General features: G+C 38.4%; 1 protein-coding gene across 5 annotated transcripts in view; it reads left to right on the forward strand.

Annotated features, from left to right (window-relative positions):
* Positions 1–23528, forward strand: part of Mctp2 (multiple C2 and transmembrane domain containing 2) — a 223423-nt gene that overhangs the window by 49419 nt on the left and 150476 nt on the right. For all 5 annotated transcript variants that reach the window (XR_007106943.1, XM_047538509.1, XM_047538510.1 and 2 more), the window contains exons 2-4: positions 7234–7760; positions 21051–21113; positions 22703–22811. Coding sequence is in view for 4 of the 5 variants with exons in the window: in XM_047538509.1 (XP_047394465.1) it covers positions 7296–7760; positions 21051–21113; positions 22703–22811 (637 nt within the window). In the remaining variant the exon portion in view is untranslated. The remainder of the gene's footprint in view (positions 1–7233; positions 7761–21050; positions 21114–22702; positions 22812–23528) is intronic.

Raw genomic sequence — 23528 nt, forward strand, 5'->3', positions numbered from 1 at the left:
ATAAACATCAATATAGAAAGTATCAATAGCAACAAAGAATGGAATTATGCCTAGTACTGGAATATCTAGGAACTGAACTCTCCTTCAGAGCCTCCAGGAAGGAATGCAGCCTTTGCAGCACCTTCATTTTAGTGCAATGAGACTTCTGACCGCCAGAAATGAAAGATAATTTATCTTTTTAAGTCATTATGTTTCTAGTTAATTTTTATGATAGCAATAGAAAACTAAAACAAGTGATCCTTTTTATTCCAATTAAAATATCAAAATATTCTAAGTGGAGTGTGAAAAGTTAATCATGTATGTTTTAACTCCTACAGCAACCCCTAAAAATGTGTGCAAAGAAGTATGTCCAAAATTACAATCGACAAAATGGAACACTAAGAAAAAATCCAGATAACTCCCAAGAATGTAAGAAAGGGGAAACAGAAGAATGAAAACCACAGAACAATTGGGGAGCAAAAAATAAAACAGGCCCCAAACCAAATATATCAATTGGTATGTTAAATGTAAGTGGTCTAAAGAAAAGAACTAAAAGGTAGAGATTGTTAGGTCATTTTACATACTATAGTCTATGTACTTTCTGTAAGACACAGATAATGATACAGGTAGCTTAGAGTCAAAAGATGGAAAAAATAGCACAGAGACACAAATCAAATGAAGACTGGAGTGGATATATTAAAATAATACAAACTGAGCTTCAAAACAGAAAATTATGAGGGATAAAGACAGGTAATGCATATTGGCTAAAGGGTCAGTTCAGCAAGAAGCAAAACTATTCTAAATATGCACATGACTAACAACAGAGCTTCAAAATATGGAATAAAAAATATTAATGAAAGGAGAAATAGACAAATTGATAGTTGTCGAAAAATACTAGCTCTCAGTAACAGAAGTAGTAGACAGAAAACTCTCAAGGATGGAGAAGAATCAAGGAACTAGATCAAATGGACATTTATGGAACTCTCTACCCAACAATAGCAGTGGGGCATATGGAGCAATCTCAAGATAAACCATAATCTGGGTCACAGAAAAACCTTAACAAACTTGAAATAATAGAAATCATATGTAAAATGTGTTTTCTGGTGTTAAAATATAAATTTGTAAAAATATATCTGAGATGTCTCCAAATATTTGGAAATTAACACTTTATTTTTAAATAAAACCTAGTTTAAAGAAGGTTCAAGAAAAATTAGAAATGAAAGTGAAAATACTATATCCTTGAACATAATACATGACTCAAAGAAGAAGTTTCAAGTAAATTAGACAAAATTTTGAGCTGGGTGAAAATACAACATTGCACAATTTGTGGAATGCAGCTAATATGCAGTTTTAAACTTTATTTTTGAAATGAAGAAAGGGCTCAGATCAATCATTCCAAACCAGTGGTTGACAAACTTTTTTGGTAAATGTCCATATAGTACATATTTAGACTTCAAAGCATATAATACCTCTAAGAGTTCAACTCTGCCTTTGAAGTACAAAAGCAGGTATGACAAATCTGTAATACAATGGGTGTGTGGTTATATTCATTAAAACTTTATGTGCAAAAAACAGGTGGTTTTGTGGATCTTACCTGCTGGGCTGTAGTTTGTCACCATTTGAATTTAGCTACCAACTTAAAGTCAAAAGAGTAAATGAAACCTATGTCAAGCAGAAGGAAGGAAGTCATAAATACAGAAGTAGATATGTATGATGTTGAAAGTAGTAAAATAATGAAAGCAAAAGTTTTTTCTTTGGGAAAAAATCAGTATATTGATAACAGGCTAACATCTTAATAATGAAAGGTTGAATGCATTCTCTTCAAGATCAGGAAAATGATAAGAACTTTCACTCTCATTTACAGGAAGTCTTTAAGCAGTCTAGTAAGGCAAGAAAAACATGAAGGCATATCAGATAAAATGGAAGAAATAAAAATATCCCCATTCACAGAAAACATGATTTTTTTTTCAAGGTAGCATATTCAAAGAAATCTAACAAAAATTATAAAACTATGTGTTTAACAAGTTCAAAGGATTCAAGATCAGCACACAGAATTCAATTATATTTCTGTATATTAGCAATGCATGATTGGAAATAAAAATGGAAAAATGCTCTCATTCAAACAAATATGAAATACTTGTAAGTCTAATAAAATATACTGAATATGTATGCTCACTTCAGAAAATATTGATGAAAGAAACCAAAGAAGATCTAAATAAATTGTGATATCACTTACTTATTTTGAAAGATTTAACCTAGTAAATGTTGTGAATACTTTCCATACTCATCTGTAGATTTAATACAATGCAATAAAGATTAGCAAGATTTTCTTTGGCATATTTAGACAAGATTATTCTAAAATTTATATAGAAATACAGAACTACACTAGATAAACTAAGTTGGGAGAGAATGAATTTAGAAGAGTCACACTTCCTGATTTTTAGACTAGCATGTCACAGTAATCAAGACAAATGGCACTAAAAAACTGATAGACACATGGATCCATAGAACAGAATACAATCAAAGAATACACCCACATGAATGTGACATTTGATGTGTAGGACGATGTGGAATAATTCAGTGGAAAAGTGGGACAACAGTGTTAGAAAAACTGCCATCCATATGTTAAAGAGGAACTTTGACTAAACCCTATGCCTATATAGAAAGCCCCTCAAAATAGATTATTAATATGAATGTAAAAGGTAAAACTAAAATTATTAATAGAAAATGGGGGAAAACTTTTTGTTAACTGGGTTTCAACAATGAATTTGGAGACATAATACTAAAAGTACTTTCTATAAAGAAAAAATTGATCTGCTAAACTTCATAAAACTTTTAAAACTAAAAATTAAAAACTAAACTTTGACTCACAAGGCACCATGAAGGGCAAGAGAAGATGATCTGTAAATTGGTATATATTTAAAAATTATGTGTTCAAGTAAGGTCTTATATCCAAAATATCAGTAAAAAGAAAGCAAACAACCCAATTTAAAAAACAGAGTAAAAGTCTTGAACATGTAGTTTGCTAAACTACATGTAAAGACAGCAAATAAATATATAAAATGGTTTCCAATATCACAGGAAGTTAAAAATCTGACATTGACCACTGTGTTATTTTTAGGATCTCAAAACTGGAAACAATCCCTATGTCCTTTAAAGTGTAATAGATAAATTCTGACACATCCACACAAGATGTTATGCTCTCGGCAATGAAGAGTATTCATTAATAACTGATATGTACACCATCTTGAGTGACTCTCAAAGGACTTATGTTGAGTGAAAGAAGCCATGTCTAAAGTTTTACATTATTCCATTTCTAAGACATTCTCAAAAAGATTGAATTATAATGATGGGGAAGAGATCAATGGTTATCATAGGGGGTTTCTAAGAGTGCTACTCTAAGGGGAAGACCCTTCTTATTATGATGGTTACAACACAAATCTCTGTGTGTGCTAAAATTACAAAACTGTACACCAAAGGGAAGAAATACCAATTTTCCTGTAAGGTGAGTTTAAAAAAATAATATATATTTTATCAAATGAAGATGATGAAACTCTTGTTTCTAGCATCCAGTGATTCTAATTATAACCCTGTCTTCCACCTGGAATAGCTCTTGAAAATGTAGTGTTCCAATATTATATCCATTTCTACCAATTCTCCCTGATCCCCAAAAAGATACGGAGACCATGTGTTTCACAGGACATATTACATGGTAAAGCAATGTTTTCTCACAGAGAACACATTCTTCAGAGATGCTTTTTTGTTTATTCCAACCTTTTCTGTTGTCCATCACATAGTTTTGTTTCTCAGATTCAAAACTTCTCCATTTCATGAGAGGTTAATTCTTCTCAAGGTCTCCACAAAATAATCAGGTTTCCCCAAATTCCCCTAAAGGGGAATGCAAGCTTCTCCAGGACTTGGATACTTAATCTTTGGTCTGTGCAGTATTCAGCAGGGAAGTTTTTGGGATTTGGTTTCAATTTATTTGGTGGAACCCAGGAATGAGCATTTTGAAAACACATTTTTCGTAAGTCTGTGTCAGGTGGTACAGGGACCATCTCTGAGAAATAGTGTAGGAATTTGGACTTGAGGGATGTCTGTGTGTCTGCCTCTTGTAGGAAATGCATAATCCTCTACTTGACTGTTATGTATACATCATGCAGTATTTCATCATATTCCATCACACGAGTGAGTCTTGAGCTTTGTTGCTCCCATCAAGGTTGCTTTCTGGTGTTTCTTGTCAATCTCAAGTGCCCTCTGTTCTTCCCACCCACATGCGGTTGTCTTTGTGGTTAGATACTTCATGGCACTTATGTTATATATAAGCCTTAATCCCATTGTTCTTGCTCAGATGTTACTGGCTACACTCTCCATTTTTATATTTCTCATACATGTTATTTTCATGGCAACCTTTTAGTTATTTAAATTTTTTTCTCTAATATTTAGTTGATTAGAATAATGTTTCTTTTGGTCAAAAACTATCAAGTTTGGAATTTGTACAAATTCTTTTGCTCTGAGGTTTTATTTTTGTTCTTTTGTTTCTCATTCCTGGGATATTTTTCTTAATGCCGTGATGGGTGTCCTGGGTCCCTTGTGGTACCTATCATATGGTGAATGTGCCAGATTTACCTGCTGGCTTGGTTTTTCCCTTTCTCAAAGTCCCCTCCTCTGTTGGGTAGTGTGCTATATTTCCCATCCCCATTACCTGCCAATTGATGGAAAATATTTCTAAGTAAACGTAGAAACCATCCACTATAGCATATTTGCAAGGTACAATATATAAAATTGATAAATTCATCTGTGTTTTGCAGATGTGAAATACAAGTTTTTGTATAGAAAAATATTTTCAGTGGCAGTAAAACATCATATTTTAAATATTTTAAGTCAGAATGATCCATTGTGAAAGAGCTGAAATAATACAAAACAACAAACGTTGTATTAAACACTTACTCTGTGATACGCACTGTTTTTATCTGAACTGATTCATTCAGTTCTCATCACAGTCCCCTAAGTACTTACTATTAAGCTCGTCTGTGAAGGACCAATAATGAGATAGAGCTCTTAAGTAACTGGACTAAGCATCAAAAGTGGGAACTATGACAATAGCAATAATGATGAAAGAGCTTTCCATGACGGAACACTTTAATTTAGCAGCTATGTACTTTATGCTTTATCATATTTTATCTGTAAACTAGGCAATCTAATTCTCTTGGTATAGATGATAAAACTGGGGCCTACTGAGGTGATTTGCCTCTGGTCCAACATCTCAGTAAATTGCAGCAATGCAGAATTCTAAGTCTGAAATTGAACTCTAGAGCCCAGGCCCTTAATCCCAGCATTGCCTACTGAAGAAGTTGAGTTCACCTTGTGCTGATGGTCAATATAGAGAATTAATGTCCTGACTTTCAACAGGCAAAGGCTACAGGAGCCCTGGTTTGTGGACTCTCCAGCCGCCTGTTCTTTTCAATGACTAACAACCTCTCCTGAAATGAGTGGGGTAGGAGCACAAACAGCATGGAGCCCTTGATTTTAAGAAAATGTGTTTTGTGGAGGCTCCAGGTTCTTTCCTCAGTCAAATGTGGAAAAGTAATTGTAGGACAGGTCACAGTGGCCTGGCCAAATCTTTTCACATTTAAAGGATTTATTATGAGGCATTTGGCACATAGAATAAGGGTTATTTTTCCAAATTTGATTTCGATTTGATCTCTGTTAAATTTGACCTGTCATCTCTTAAGCCAGGGTTTTGGAAAACAGCATTTACCACCCTTTGTAACTGCATATCTATTTGTAAAGCCTTCTTATTGTTCATACCCAACTGTTGGTGAGAATGGCCTTTCTCCCCGCTCAGGTTCTCAGACTGAGTCTCTGAAGCTTGCTCTTGTAAGGGTTCCAGTACAGAGGTTTTGCCAGTTCTGGATGAAGACAGAACTTACATTTTTAACATGTTTTTCTCTCTAGTTGCCCTTCTTTTGATATAAAATTTAAAGATGGTAGGCAGAATCCAAGTTGATATGAGCACAGTTTTGTCCTTCAAAACACACACTTAACTCTGGAAGGGAAGATGTCATCTTGAAAGTAGGGACTGGTAAAAGGCAGTCTGCTGCCTGTTTTTGCCAGTGGAGTTTTATTAGAACACGGTCCTGTTCTTTCATGTAGGTGATGCTTTGTTGTCTTTGATGCCACAAGTGCAGAGGTGAGAAGTTGCAGCAGACAGCACCTGTCTACGAAGTGTAAAATATTTAATAAGTGGCCGGGTAGGGAAACTGCTGGCTGACCCTGATTTAAAGACAGCCCCCTGACCCTTGATCATGCTCATGAACAGCCTCTGATGCTATTCTAATAATTGTTTTTTAGCTCTGCTTTTGTGGGAAAGGAAATAACACAGTGGTCTTCCTAGGAAGCTTTCTTTTGGATCAACTTGACAATCTCATTCATTGTTTTTAATGTTTCTATCTCTGCTCTGCTAAAAAACTTAAAAATATTTCCCTAAAAATTTGGTTCCCAATGTACAACTATAATATGCCAAATAAAAAGAATATAGAGGGACAAATACTTTTGCTGTGTTTGTAGAAGTTATGACTGAATGTTTGAATATTTTTTTATTGTAAATAAATGGGGTACAACTTGTTTCTCTGGTTGTACATGAAGTAGAGGTGTACCATTTGTGTACTCATACATTTACATAGGGCGATGCTGTTTGATTTATTCTGTTATTTTTTCCTACCCCCCACCCTTTCCACCCCTCCCACCCCTCTTTTCCCTCTATATAGTTCCTCCTTCCTCCATTCTTGCCTCCCTCCCACCCCCCATTATGTATCATCATCCACTTATCAATGAGATCATTCACCCTTTGGTTTTTTGAGAATGGCTTATCTCACTTAGCATGATATTCTCCAATTTCATCCATTTGCCTGCAAATACCATAATTTTATCATTCTTTATGGCTGAGTAATATTCCATTATATATATATACCACAGTTTCTTTATCCATTCATCAGTAGAAGGGCATCTAGGTTGGTTCCACAATCTGGCTATTGTTAATTGAGCAGCGATGAACATTGATGTGGCTGCATCACTGTAGTATGCTGATTTTAAGTCCTTTGGGTATAAGCCTAGGAGTAGAATAGCTTGGAATGAATGTTTGAATATTGATCACTCAAAGGAAAGCATGGGATTTTTGAGTTGTTTCCCACTTGGGTGTGCCCCAAACCCACCAAGGAGACTCATGTTTTCTCTTTATGTTCTGTTTTATAGGAGTTGTTTTCAATAGAGGCACACTCCTTTGAAGAGTGAATTCTTTTGTTCTTCATGCAACCATGGATCTGGATAAACCATCTGTCTGGGACTCATTAAAACAGCGGACCAGACCATTGCTAATCAACTTGAGCAAGAAGAAGGTGAAAAAGAACCAGAACAAGCCCCTAGACTTAAGGGCAAGCAACCACCTGGACCGCAGGCTCAGCCTCTCTGTCCCTGACCTCCTGGAGGCTGAGGCTTTGGCTCCAGAAGGTCGGCCCTACTCGGGGCCCCAGTCGTCCTATACCTCAGTGCCCAACAGCCTGTCCACTGCAGGAATTATTCCCAAGAGTAGCAGCAGCTCTCTGAAACAGTCTGAAGAAGAATTGGACTGGAGCCAGGAAGAAGCAAGTCATCTCCATGTGGTAGAAACAGACTCAGAAGAGGTCTACTCCTCTCTTGCTGAGGAGCACCGGGCCTCTAGCCAGGGCATCTTTGAGCTCCAGAAACCTCCCCTCAGAGTGGATGCACCAGAAGAGCCTGAGGTGAGACCAGGGCTGGCACTTTCCAGTTTCATTTCCTCCTTTTCCTTTTTAAAGTACATTCAGTGTCCTTGGAAAATTTGGTTAAGAGTCATTTTTGTGGTTAGCTTGGATGGGGAGAATGTCACTTACAAGAATTTAAATTAATGTAATATTGATTGCACCCAGTGTTCCCATTAGTTTAGGGTTGACCTCTAAGTATTTAAAAACTATTACAAACAGCCTCTCTAGGACATTTTAAGACTTTATATACCCCATTGAATGAGTTTTTATTTTTCCAATTTCTGGCAAAGAAATGAAGAGTATGACTTCCAGTTCACTTTTTGTTTAAATGTCTTGTCTGTCTGTCTCTCTAAACCAACTGCTCAATCACACTTGGAGACAAGTTATGTATATTAGTGTTCCTAAGGAATTTATGAATATCTCCTTTTGACTTTGACAGGGTTGGGTCTTCCATCTATGTGTGTGGATACATAAGTATGTGTATATTCACCTATGAGCAGCTTCATTACATTCTCTAAAAATAAACTAAGAAATGATCAAACTTTCATTGAAGCAGTGATTTTAACTGAAAGTTTTAGTATTTCAATAAAGTTAGTAAAATGTAATTATGAAACAAACAGTATTTCTATGATGAATTTAATTTTAAATTCTATCACCACCCAGTTATCAAATGATTTGAATGATGAATGTAATCAGAAGTTTTTATTTTTTTAATTCCTGCAGTAATGACAGTGAAGTAAGTTTCAATGTTAAAGTAAGAAGTTAACTGTTTCTCTATTCCAGGTTAGTGCTAGAATTGCATAGTAAATTATTTAACTGGGATTTGGGATTTATTATTAGAACAAAAGCCTATTGATTATTAAATTTCTTTATTTATGGGGAATGGGATCATAGATGTTCAGAAGATGTTTTGGCCATATTCTTTTGGATATATTACTATGTTAGAGTACCAGTATTCAATAAATTATTTAACTAAATATTTTTTAACATTAACACTTATAAACTCTTTTTGGTAAGAATGACTCATGTGCAAATTTAAAATAGGTGTTTCCATTAAACAAAATGCAAAGTTTGTGAATTATTAAATTAATTCAGTATGGTAAGGTAACATGTTGAACTATGTACTGAAATTAATCTTCATTATCTTTTTACTTATTATCCAACAAGCAAAATAAGTGGACTTCTTGGGTTCGATATGCTAATACTTTCAAGTTAGAAGAATTTTTAAATTAAACTGAGCACTGTTGAACCATTTCCACCTTTGTTGAATATATATGTAAGTATTTGAATGGTGCTCTAGATCAGGTGCTGTAAATGGAGAGCTTAGACGTGGAGGTGACTGTGCTCAAGCTATGAGCTTTGGAGAGACAGCCTTACACCCCACAGCATGAGGCAATCGGATATTAGAGCTATCCTTGCAAAATTTCAAAGTCTGATCCCCTGGCAGCTCAGTTGAGTGAGGGGATCAAGATGTCGGGGGTCAGCATGTATCATGTTGAGGCAGCGTCCAGGCTAGCAGAGGATAGCCCATTGGCCAAGTGAGGAAACATGACCAAATTGACCTGAAGTACGGCTGGGTGAATGATGAGCATTCTGTCCTATCTGGTAAAGAGTCTTCTTAGGGAGCTTTCTGGAAGTGATGGAGGAAGGATCGTTAGTGGGTGTTGACTTTTTCTTTGCTTACAGGCTAAATACAAAATTTCTGAGATAAGAGTCCTTCACACATAGTTTATTCTGGAGCTTTTGATTTTTCTGTTTTAATTTGGCCATTTTTTTTTAAAGTGTCACTCTTAAAAAAAAATCTTTTACTTCTTTTCTACTGTGAAAGGAAATAGGAAATATAGACTAATACCAATTATTTTCCCCAAGGTTGGGGTTCTCACTCAAGTGTCATTTATCTGCTTGGTGGAATTTTTTTTTTTTTTTTTGCAGAGGACTGAGCTGCAGCTAATCACCCCTAGAATGACCTGCAGTCAAGTGTGCAGCTCTTTCCACCCTCTTGTCCTCCCCTGCTTCTCTCTCCAATCCTGCTTTCACTAGATGGGCCTCATCCACTATCTGAGGATGAAGAGTTTATCACCTGGTAGAGAAGAACTACTCCCTTGCTTGTCTTCTCCACTAGGACAGGTTAATGTGGAAAATGGGCATGGCCAGGAGAGAATCCTCTCTTCATACCTAACAGACAGTCTGAGCTAACCAGTACTTGTATAATGTAAACACTAATCATGGCTATATGTGTACTCATATTAATAGAATTTTTGTTAGTATTTTTACCATGAGTTTTCTCTAGTTTATGATTTAATTGAATCAATTTTTTGTTAATATATATTATACTCTAAATGAAATCTCCTTTAATATGTTGTTAACCGAACTTATAGAGAAGTTTAGGCAGATGTAGATTTCCCAACCCTAGTCTGATGCTAATTTAAAATCTGAATTTATTTCTGCTTTTTTAAATGAAGACAGAAGTCTTGCTGAATTCATGTCATCTGAGAGTCTTGGAGTTGGTTGGTCTGTATCTTGGATCAGACACATCTGTTTCTCATGAATAGCCTAAGGCTTTCTGCAACTTTGAAGGAATGGGGGGAAACAGAAGGAGGAAGGAAGGGGTTGCTATATGACCAGTGTGGTGTATAGCAAGGATAATCAGAGGCTTACCAAGTGAAGTGTCCTTGGTGTAACATTGTGTTTATAGCTTTCCAGAGGGGTGAGGCAAAAAACGTCTGTGATCTGAAGGACCCATTAGGTAGTTGTCTCACCTGTTTTGTGCCAGTGCTGTTTTGGTGCCAGCTTGAACCTACAGCAATGGCATAGGACCTTGATTCTCACTTATGTCTGAATTCTGCATTTATTCTCCAGTCCTGCCAGTGTTGGCACAAGAAGTGAAGTACTGGTTTGTGGTTATGGGGAAATGGAATGAGGAGACAAAGGAGGAAAGTGGAGATACAGTGAAAGGGAGATAGATGTCAGGGTGTACAAGAGAGGTAGAACCTTGAGTTGTCAGTGCAGGTGTTCAAACCAGCCATAAAACCAAAACTGAGACAGCAGACTTAGAAGAAGGGATGTAGTGGTTGGAGAGGATCTTGCCTGACCTCCCTTTGATCCCCACATTTATTTTGTTTGTATATCCCACAGAAACCTGGTGGATAGCCCACAGAAACCTTGACATAATTTTCTGTCAAGACAATTGACACTTCCCTAAAGTGTTCCCATGGATACAGATGATGTTTCTTTGAAATCACACCCTTTTGCCTAATCTTAAGTCCTGTGAATAACAGAAGGGTGTTTTTCTTTCCTCTCTTTTCACACTTTATGAAGCCTTCATTTATCTATCTCCCATCTGCTTCTTCCTCCTTTTCACCCTTCATCTTCTCTTATGGATATCCCTTTCATTCTCAAGGTCAAGGTAACCTCTTCCTTCTTTCTGGTGCTTTTCCCAACTCTGCAAACAGTAGACTCACTCATCTTGCTTTTGTTTTCATAGCATGCTGCTTTTCCTATCACTGAGCACTGGCCTCAGTCTTTGTGTAGAAAGTGGTGTACAGAGGAAGGGATGACCATAACCAGAGAAGGTAGAGAACGAAAGTGTATTAGTGTATTAGTGTATTAGTAAAGGTTGTCATTGGGTAAGGACATCACTTTGAGAAGATCACCATGTTCCAAGACCTGCATCAACTGTCTAGCGGACACACTGCTTGAGGAATGACTCATAACAACTAAATGTCATGACTCCACTCTGCCAATGGCTATCAAAGTAATTTGCAATGAAAATGAAATACTATGTAGCCGCTAACATTCCTTTTGATATAAACAGCTCCTTTATTTTTGTGAAGGTAATTTGGAAGTGAAATCATATCCAAAGTCAACTTTATTAATTGGTTGGGAGAAATGTGTATCCTAGGGCCTGGACATAATCCCCCAATGTTAGCCTTTGTGAGAAGTCACTTTAGGGTCAGGATGCTGATGCAAGTGAACCTCTGCAAGGAGAGTGGATGGGCTCTGCAAATGGCATTTGGTGCACTGTTTATCTCACAATGAGGACTGAGCTGATGATGAGAATGCGACATCCTCTCACCTCACCAGGGCCACCTTCCTCCTGCTCTACACGTGACCCTGCCTAGCTAACACAGCTGGAACTCTCAAAGTTCTGCAGCATAGGCTCTCTTTTCCCACTGAGCACATCTAAACTTTTACCCAAGCTTCTTTGCATAGTCCCACTTTTTCCGAATGACACACTGTTTCATTGTTCTCATATTATCACTTTGAACCATGCAGATGCCTTATCAGGGTGGCCTGGTAACCACATTGTCTCCTTTACGTGACTTTGTACATCTGGGCTTTCAGGGATGAAGAATGGTTGCTGTGGGCTGAATAGAGCCACTCCCAATTCACATATTGCAGCTCTAATCCCCCACCATGCGACTGTAGTGGAGATATGAACTTTAAGGGGTGATTTAGGTTAAATGAGATTATAAGTTTGGGACTCTAATCCAATAAAAATGATGGATTTATAGAAGAGACCCCAGAGACTTCATTCCTCACCATGTGAGAACATTTAGAGAAGTTGGCCATCTACAAACCAGGAAGTGGGCTCTTGAGAGGAGCCCAGTGGGACAGAACCTTGATCTTATACTTGTAGCCTCTAAAAGTATGAGGAAAAAAAAATTCTGTTATTGAAGCACCCAGTCAGTGATATTTTGCTATCACAGCCTTCACTGACTGAGATGGTGGTTTTACAGTTTCATTCTCAGAGGAGATCAGTGAGATCATCTGAGACTTGAGGCTGAGGAGGAAGGAAGAGAACCTTAGAATACTGTCAAACACCCCCCACCACACACACACATACACACATAGTTATATATACACACACACCTAGTTGTTTGGAAGTCTCTCTCATTGTATAGTGAGCTCCTGAGGAGTAGAAATGACATTGCCTTTTTCTTTTTTTAATCCTTCTCTCATCACCTTTCTGTAAGCCCTATCTGTATATGTGAATATATGTTTATTCTTGTTGTTTCTGCAGTTGGCTTTCAAGAAAAAGCCAATGCCAGTGCTCGGGGGCCATAAGAAATTCAGTTGACTTGGGGAAGATAGTGATACATAGAGTCCCTGGGTGCACAGAATGCTTCCTTGAGGAGTTTCCAAGTATCAGAAAAAGGGTGAAGGAGACCAGGGAGGCAGAGGAGCTTACTTTCTTCCTATCTTGATTTTCCTTCTTTCTTCCTTCCTTAGACGGCAGTAACCTAGTAGTTATTTTGCAAGGCACTCTTACATGCCCTGTAATAATCACTTAGGTATTTAGAAAACACTGAGTTTGTTGACCTTGATGTTGATGATGAAATTGAGATTAGTTCGAGATATTGGAAAAACTGAGCAACAATGCTAGGCAGAACATCATGGTATGTCCCTGTATAAACATACTACAAAGAATGTAGTATGGGATACATGTTTGTATATATATAATTATAATGCAATAATGAGAATAACAATCATAATAATGTTGGGGAGATCAGTAGAGTGTAGAGCAAGTGAATTGGCAGAGAGAGGAGGAAGGGACAGGGAAGGTGCTGGGGAATGAGAATGATCAAATTATGTTAAGTACAAATACAAATGTGGCATGAATCTCAATATGGTGTGTAATTATAGTGCACCAATCAAACATTATTTGAAAAAAGGCTAAGCAAGCTCAGACCAGTGTGAGGTGAGTGAGGGAGGAGAATTCTGAGTAGGGTGACTGGGAAAGGCTTATAGTGGTGGCCTCTGGAGGATGAGTAAGACTAACCCAGGTGGAGGGCAATGCAGGGTAGTTAAGCTTCATGTCTGAGGTTAGACAGACAGAAAGCTCTGACCCAGCACCTGGCAGTCACAAGTGCCTAACAAATGCTCACTGCTCAGATTATGGTTGCATTTATTAGTATTGTTGTAATTATCTGCTTTAGTTTGGAATGAAGCAGTTGCTTGGGGAATTTTAAGGACTTACCTACAGTCATCCAGCTATAGGAGTCAGCCAGAATATAATTTCATGATTTATACCTTGAATCCTAAGCCTGTGCATAGAACTGCTTCCAACACAAATTTGTAAGTACAGTTTTACATCTCTGGAGAACTCAGAACTGGAGATCCAAAAAAGTCAATTACAAAGGGAAGACATTTTTTTCCCTGCCATCTACTGTGGTCTATTAAACACAATGATAATTATAGTGGTTGAATGGGCTTATTGTCATGGTCAAGAACAAATGATCATGAATGGAAGGATTATTTTCCTCTCCCTGTCATCCTGCAATTCCTCCATGGGATATGTCCTTCCCTGACATCTGATTTGGTGGTTGGAATTGTAAACAACTAACTTTGGTGCTTGCTCATGGGGGTGAGTTGAGTGGTTTTGAGATGTTCCTATTGAGATATTTCTAGAAACCCTGCTTGACAACCACAGAGCTTCAGTTTAGTGACCACAGAGAAGTGAAGTATCAAACCACCAAGGAGAGGAAATGGTCTCCGGCTTACAAAGTAAAGCGAGTATGTCAGTCTCACTGCATCTCAGTTATGTGTTCTGAACTATTTTTGTTCTAAAAAATCATACCCCACATCATGGTGTCAGTGAGGCAGATATGCAGGCACATCCCAACAGCCTTCAGGAGCTTGACCTCCTGTTTCTTCTTCCCTTCTCCTTCCCCATCTGTTGGACATGGACCACATGCTGACACTAAGCTCAGCACTAAGGACAGAGCAGTCACAAGACTGGCAGCATTCCTCTCCCTCCTGGAGTTCCTCTTCTGAAGAGTAGCAGGCTGCAGATATAATCAGAAAGTGAAAAATGTTATGAAGAGAAATAAAGCAGGAAAAGTTCTAGAAGTGCTGGGGTTTACCTGTCACTGTCTTGCAAAGAGGGTTCAGGAAAGACCTCTTCAGAGAAGATAACTTGGACACCAAGCCATAGGGAAAGTGAGAAAGCTAGTCATGTAGCTATCTAGAGAAACATTTCAGAAAGAGGGGACAGCCAGTGGAAAGGACCAGGGTGTCAGAAGTGGGCCTGGTGTATTTCAAGAAGTACAAAGAAGTACTATGACCAGAGAGGAGGGTGTGAGGGGGCAATGATAGGAGACATCAAGGAAGTTAATAGAGACCCTATCACATAGTGCTTTCCCATCTGCCAGGTGACTAGTAGACTAAAGCAACTACTTGGGGCACTGAGGCAGGATGCAAAGGCACCCATCAATGTTGCATCACTCACAGGTGGGCAAAATGAAGCAGCAGGGTATTGGCAGTGCCTTCTATAGACACTGGGAATAGCAATCCATAGGAGCTCTGCCCCAGAAGGGGGTGCTGGAGGAAGACTGCCCAGGCTATGGGCTGTGTGTGGGCAAGATGGCATGACCTGAGACTCCATCAGCCAGCCCTCTGTCACAGGTGACATATTAGCTGGGCATGTTGGTGGGAATTAGGGGACTTGGATTGCTGAGCAATTTCATGGAGTTTAAATTTTTTTCTTATTTTAATTGCACATGTTTATGGAGCACAATGTGATAATTTGATACATGTATACAATGTGTAATGATCAAATCAAATCCCTTTCCTCTCTTCAGAGTTTTTTATTATCTCCCAAATACATCTGCTGTTTTAATAACAGCAAAAATAATGATAGTGATACACTGACAGAGCAACTCCAGTCTAACACCACTTCCTGTGAGGTTGTGTGGGAAGAGCTTCACTACTTGCTATGTAGGTACTCTCCTGTGGGGTCACATTCACTTGGTCTACTTTATATTCAAAGAGCCTACCTAACCCAGTGTCTGACCCAGAGAAGCCACTCAATAAATATCCAGTGAAGGAATTAATTTTTTTTCAATAACCTATAAAGTAAACATCTCGTTTTGTCCCTTTGAGAGATGTCTACATTTTTCAAATTTTAAAATCACAAAGGGAAGACATTTTTTTCCTGCCATCTACTGTGGTCCATTAAACACAATGATAATTATAGTGGTTGAATGGGCTTATTGTCATGGTCAAGAACAAATGGTCACAAATGGAAGGATTATTTTCCTCTCCCTGTCATCCTGCAATTCCTCCATAGGGTATGTCTTTCCCTGACATCTGATTTGGTGGTTGGAATTGTAAACAACTAACTTTGGTGCTTGCTCATGGGGTGAGTTGAGTGCTCTCAGTCAGAACTGAGAGCTAAGAAGTAGCAGAAGTGGGATTCAAATCTAGGTCTTTATGATTCTAGGACCTCTTTACTGTTGTGTGGTGCTGTTTCCTGGCACCTCAGACAGGGCAGGATTTTCCTGGATGCTCTAGGCACAGTTGTGCAGTGAAGAGTGGAGTCCCGGGTGTGTTCCTGAAGCCCTAACCCTCTTACTTCCCATTGGCAACCATTTAGTCTCCTGTCTCTGGCTTTTCTATTTGTAAACTGGCAATACAAATGACAACTGGTGGACTCCTTATAAGAAGATAACAGGAGTGAGTGTGTTAAGAAGTGTTAAGCAAATGTAAAGGGAATTATTCTTTGAAAATATCTCTGGCTAATTAATAAACAAATGTTTATGAAAAGTCTGTGGAGAAATACTAGTGATATCTAAAGAAGGGTTTTAAAGCATTGTACCAGTAGTTGCAAACATTTCCTATAAAGACCCAGATATGAACTGCATTTGACTTTGGGGGCTACATGGTCCCTGGGCACCACTAATCAATTCTGGTGGTATAGCATGATCATCCATAGAGGATAGAGAAATGAACAGGCAGAACTGATTTTCAATTAGACTCTTTGTAAAAACAAGTGGTAGGTTCTATTTGCCTTACAGCATGCAGTTTACAGACTGCAGGTTTATGCCTTCCTGTGATCGAACAGGGTAGATGTACATACACATACACACAATTTATGTTTTGTTAAGTTTGATTAGATATATTCCAGGATTATATTTTTTAATAGACTTGGAGAGGAGAACAAATTAAATATATAAACCGTGATTGTATGTTCAGTGGTCTCCTGAAAGGTGCAAAGACTAAATATGAATAACTCAGCTATTTGGTAGGCCTGATTGTTTGCTTGTTTGTTTCTGAATAGACATTCTGATTTTGACCTCTAATTGCCATGTGGCTTATCTTATTTTTTATTCTTTTACTGTGTCCTGTAGCTGTTAATTATTAGTCTAACCATCTGATCCCTTCTGCTTATTTTATTATTCTTTGTCCTGTAGGTATTTATGTTTGTGACCCCTATAGTCTTAAATATTCATATTCTCAAATGCCTGGAGTGAATTACAGAATGAAATAAATATGTCCTTTGCTCAACTAAAAGAGTAGCTTCAAAAAGACAAAATAATTGATCTTCTTAGAAAACACTTTACTCTTATGTAGCTCTTCTGTATGTGGGTGTATGTTGTCTTCCACTAAAGTTTAAATAGCCAGTAATTGCTAACATTGTTTGTGATTTGGCTTTCTGTGTGTAGTTTATGGAAAGATCTTTCCGGCAGTCACAGGGGAGGTGGTATTTGTATAAGATCACATGTTGTTTCTACAAAAGGAAAATGTTGTTTATTCACATCACTGTCTTGCTCTCCAAATCTTCCTGTGACTAGATGAGATTTTTAAATAATTGATGAATTCATTTTTGTATCTCCCCATATTCTGCTGAATTGTAATAGATTTGCATCCCTATAGCTGGGGATCCTCATATAAAGGAAATGCAAAATATGTGCTACTTTCCCATAAATTTCAATTTTTTAAGGTAGAATGGAAATACCTCTGCAAACTCACTGTCATTGAAAACAAATGCCAAAATGTGTTTGGCTACAAGTCAGTGGTAAGAGTCATGTGAGATGACAGCCCTCATACTAGCGTTCATCACAACAGATTAAAACTGCGTTTCTGAATGCTTGTGTGTAATAGTGTAGTTCATCATGTTGAGATTTATTAGCTTCAATATAACCAAAATAATTTCTTTTCCTGAGTATGTACTTAAGATACTAAGATACTAAGAACACAAAAACAGGCAGTTTAAAATTGTTATAACTGATGCTTAAAGGATAAACGATCTGTAATATACCCACATGGTAGAACACTACTTAGCAATTAAATGGAATAATAGAGACAAAAACTTCATGATTTCAAAGGCACTATGCTAAGTGAAAGATGCCCATCTCAAACATTTACATACTGTATGATCCCATTGATGTGATATTCTGGAAAAAAAAAGCTGACGAGAACAGATCAGTGGTTGCCAGGGGTTAGGAATTGGAGGAAGATCTAACTATAGTGGCATGGCATACAGGGGCATTTTGGGGTGACAGAAGTGCTCTTTCTTTATCTTGATTGTGAGGCGTTATTCAGATTTATATATGTGTTAAAAATCTCAGCACTCACACACAGGTAAAATGTCAATTATGCTAATTCAGAACATAGAATATTTTTTTCTAATGATAGGTAAACTAGGTGACTTCTGATGATATAAATATTAAATGTGCTCTTTTAAGGGAAAACAAAGTCATCGATTTAGTTATTAGGTTCACAAAATAAGGTGAAAATAATACAGCTTCTACTCAATGAATAATACCAGAGTCTCCATGCAACAGTGTATGGGAATATTCAAAGTTATGTGTCCCCCAGCGGCCATAAGTCGTCCTCTCGTGCATATGGAACATTTTCCTGTTCTTTATGGTAATCACTTTCCTGCCTTGGCGTGTATATATGGTGTATGACAGTTACAGTGGCTGTGGGAATCATAACTTTAAGTTCTGTGACTTTTCTGTGAGTAAAACCAGCTATAATGTTGAATTAATGCCATTCCTCACGTTGAATTTCCCTGCTGTTATAAGTGAAAGACTTACCATATTTTGAATAAAAGCACTGTGTTCATTTTTGATAGCATATAAATGATGGTGGTTGTTTTGTCATTTAATTAACATCATCATTAAGCACAGTGAGGCCAACCTGGGAGGATATATGTGGTGTGCAGATCTGTGAAGGCATCAGGTTTAAGCATCCATCCAACCACTTTTCCCATTATAAGTAGAAGTAACAGGCCACCATGATCCTTGGCTAATAACAGACACTTTAAATAGAAATTCTGAACCCAGACCTGATATTTTTAAAAAATTGTCTTCAAATAGTATTGGCCAAATGGGACATACTTCACTTAACCCACCTGAGATCACAATAGTGGGTGACTTTCAGGCTGCAGAGCATCAGATAACACTGGTTACTGTTGGCTCTGCATGTGAAATTGTAGTTAGACACAGTAATCAGGAAGAAATTGAATTCATGGGATTTGATAGTGTACAGTATTAAAGATATATGAAGAGATCTTTTAATGTTGTGAAAGTTGACTAAGGTAACTGATTGCGGTCATAAAGCAACCTTTGGACTGGCCTACTCACTTACCTGGGTGTCCTTTTAGAGGTAGTATATAAAGAAGATACTAAGAACACAAAAACAGGCAGTTTAACAAAGTACCTGCTTCCCCCTTTCTTGTTTGCTGGGAGTCTGAGCCCCACATGAAGAGTTAGGGGTCTTTTTTGACTGAGACAGTGATGGCGCTTCCAGGGCCAGCTGGACAAATGACTGGAGTGGTTGGGCCCAAGAGAAGGCTCAAAATGTCTCTATCCTTCTCATGTAAGTTCATCTGAATCAAAAGGTATTCACTGTCTATGGGTATTAGATCTAGAGTGGTACAGACTGAGGCTAATTTGAGAGCAACAGGTTCCAAGAACTCTGGGACCTCTGTTTGTCCCATACGAGGGACTGGAGGCTCCTAACCTACTTGTGTTCAGGGCTCACCTTTGCCAGTTGAGCCCTCTTGAGTGTCACAGCACACAGAGGCAGTGGGCAGAGAGCCCTGTTGTTTGCAACTCCTCACCATCACCTTGGGACCTGAAAGGTTCCCCTCTGGTCTGAAACTGAGGTTTTATTGTCACCTCCAGCTCTGAGTGTGTATGTCTGGAAGGCAGCCCACCATCTAGGATCTTTAATTGTGCCCAAGATATTCACCATGATCACTGTGAATGGAGGAACTTAGGACATTTCATCAGTGCCCCAGGTCCTGGCTTACCTCCCCAAAGATTCATGGTTGTCTAAGCAATCTCTTCAGACCTTTTTTCTGTCTCCAAACTGGCCTCTAAACTTGAAGTTATCCATTTTTGGAGGAGAAAAATCTCATTTTCTTTTTTTCACACAAGAAATTAGCTCTGGCTGATGTACCAGAAAAACAGTTCCTATGGCTGGGATGGGGGATCTGCTCTTCCCAGTCCTCTCCATCCTGCCCTTGGTTACATTCAGCGGTCCTCACACTTAGCCTACAGATCTTAGAGAGTGTGATAGCTCTTCTGGACACTCTCTCATTTGTTCACTTAAAACCTGACACAACCGAGATCTCTGCTGTTCCCCTACTAACTAATGAATTATGCAAGTTTTATTGCCCTGTGGAATCACTTCCTGTGTGTGGGATGTATGTTTAAAGTATGAAAGAAATCTGACTGTGAGCTCATTTGTTCAGAATTTGCATTTCCTAGTTTTGGGTTGATGACTATACAGGTGCTTGGCCCATGGATATCTGGTTTGAGGAAGGTCATTCAGATCACATCTTGAAATGCTTCCTACATTGTAGACATGCTCAGTTCTCTGAATCTCAAGCTGTTCATTTCACTGGATCAATGTTATTTGCTTGCTAAGCATGTGGATGAACTAGGGCTACCCATGGTCCAGCGGGAGAATAGAACTGACTTTCTCCACATTCCAGTCACTGACTTGGATGGCAAAAGCTGTAGACAAACTAATGCCTTTCAGTTCACCTCTTATGCCCATGAAAACATCACAGCAGCCCACACACCTGAAACTGGATATGTAAATATCAGATTTCCAAAGGAAAAGACTTGAGAAAGGATATCATCATGGATGATCATTCATTTGCTTTATTTTTTTGCAGGGGTGGAAGGTACCAGGGCACTTGACCACTGAGCTATATCCCCAGCCTTATTTTGTATTTTATTTAGACAGGGTCGCACTGAGCTGCTTAGTGCCTCACTTTTACTGAGGCTGGCTTTGAACTCTTGATCTTTCTGCCTCAGCCTCCCAAGCAGCTGGGATTACAGGCATGTTCCAGCACATCCAGCCTCATTTGCTTTTTTTTTAATTGCATTTTTGGTCATTTTATTTATTTTTAAATTTAGTTTTTATTTTTTATACACTGCATTTTGATTCACTGTACACAAACGGGGTACATCATTTTGTTTCTATGGTTGTGCACGATGTAGGTTCATACCAAGCTTTTCTGATGAAGGCTTTTCCTCTTCTTTGCAGAAGTTACGTGGCAATGGTGATCTGAATGCTTCTTTGATGTCTCAACAGTTTGAAGAACAATCTGTGAGTGACATTCCTTAAAAACAAACATTGAAGTAAACGTTGTAAATGTTTCTCATCAAATGTTTGTATTTCTTTGTCTCCTTTACTTCTAAAGAATACAAAATTCTGTCTACCTACACAAACCAGCCTTGCAAATTTTAGCTGGAAGAGATTAATTCAGTTTCTATTGATTGGTCAGACTGGAATAGAGTCTTCTAAAAATACACAAAAGCTATGAAATTGAGAGAAATAGTAAAGGAGGAAAAGCCATTTTGAAGTTCTATGAAATTTTCAAAAGAAGGCTTGTCAAGGGTGACTTTGGCCACAGAATCGATTAATTGTCTAATAAACGAATAATAAATGTTTTCATCTGTCCTCTTTGTGGAAAGGCAGACATTTGAATGGGCTCAATAATTTCACTGGATTCATGTGATATATATTAAAAAATTGATTTTAACATTATGACCCTAGGAGATGATGTGTTCTTGGAAAGGAAAGTGATATAGTTTGGGGGAGGTGAGAGAATGAAAGTAGGAGGAGGAGATGCCAACAGTGGGTGCCAGAAAATGAAAGAACATGTGGCAGATATGGGAGTCTGCAGGGCAGAGACCGTGTCCATGTGGATACAAGTAAGGGACATGTGTCTGGTGGGCATGAGGGCTTAGGATCTGCTGAGCATCAAGAAGTGGAAGTTTACCACAGTTGCAGGAGGCATGCCAGAGTTGATAGGGATGGGTGTGAAGGTGGAGAACAGGGAGACATTTTCTATCTGAGATTGAAGTGTGGGCACAAGTTCATGGGAGCCAGCCTGGGAGCTGTATTTCTGCATGCTGCTTTTCTCAGTGCCCTACCATTCTATAAGGAATCTCACAGAAAATTAATGAGATTAAGGATGTTTCAGAGATTGGTATATCACTTGTGTCATCATTGCAAAGTTCATCCCATAAAGAAATAATCATTATTGCCTTTGAATTCGGATAAGATCTCACTGGGGAAAATATGAAGGATTAGTTAATAAAGTTGTTGAGTTAGTCAGCTTTTCATTGCTGTGACTAAAATACCTGACAAGAACAACTTAGAGGAGGAATAATTTATATAGGTTCATAGTTTTGGAGGACTTAGTCCATGGCCAGCCAACTCTGTTGCTCTGGGCCCCAAGGTGAAGCAGAACATCATGGTGTAGAAAATTTGCTCAGCTCGTGGCAATCAGGAAGCAGAGAGGGTGGGTGGGTCAGGGGAAGAAGGGGCCAGGGAGTGATAAGCCCTTCCAGTGTATCCCCCAGCAACATACTTCCTCCAGCTAGGTCTCACCTCCACGTTGCCCATTCAGCCATCAGTGGGTTAATCCATCAATGAGCTCAGAGTCCTCCTGATCCCATCACTTCCCCAAAGCCCCTCCTCTGAATTCATGAGTTTTGGGAGACAATCCAGATCTAACCCTCATGAGCAATGTAAATAAATTTATCAGTGCGATTGGGAGTTGGAGATGATACTTGACAATAGTTGTGATGTTTTCCCTTACTGAAATTAAGAAATGTCTCTGCTAGGGCAGAAATTCTCTTGCTTGGGTCCCAGACCTGGCGACTTAAATGCCTCCTTTGTCTGTGCAGACTCTTGGGGAGGCTGGTGATGGCTTGAGTAACCTCCCGAGCCCTTTTGCATACCTCCTCACCATACACCTGAAGGAAGGACGCAACCTGGTTGTCCGAGATCGCTGCGGTAAGGCCAGTTCTGTTGGCTCTTCGTAGCCTGAGAACCTCTTTCTGTCTACTCTTATGTGAAGGTTTTTAGTCATTTTTTCCATGTCACCATGGTTTGGGACACTCTGGAGCTCAAGTCTAAGCCTCTCCAGGCATAAGACGTTTGCAGGGAATTATTTTTTTGTTTTTAATTTATTTTTATTGTAAACAAATGGTGTACACCTTATTTCTCTGTTTGTATATGAAATGGGTTAAGGAAATGAACAGACACATCATAGAAGAAGATCTACAAGCAATCAACAGATATATGAAAAAAATGTTCAACTTGTCTAGTAATAGAAATACAAATCAAAACTACCCTAAGATTCCATCTCACCCCAATTAGAATGGCAATTCTCAAGAATATAAGCAACAATAGGTGTTGGCCAGGATGTGGGGAAAAAGGCACACTCATATGTTGCTGGTGGGGTTGCAAATTAGTGCAGCCACTCTGGAAAGCAGTTTGGAGATTCCTTAGAAAACTTGGAATGGAACCACCATTTGACCCAGCTATCCCACTCCTTGGCCTATACCCAAAGGACTTAAAATCAGCATACTACAGAGATACAGCCACATCAATGTTCATAGCTGCTCAATTCACAATAGCTAGATTGTGGAACCAACCTAGATGCAGGGAATTCTTTAAACACACTGAACCCAGCTGTCCTTATTTTTTTTAATATTAAATTAATAATAC

Source organism: Sciurus carolinensis, chromosome 2, assembly GCF_902686445.1.
Source record: "Sciurus carolinensis chromosome 2, mSciCar1.2, whole genome shotgun sequence".
Taxonomy (NCBI): domain Eukaryota; kingdom Metazoa; phylum Chordata; class Mammalia; order Rodentia; family Sciuridae; genus Sciurus; species Sciurus carolinensis.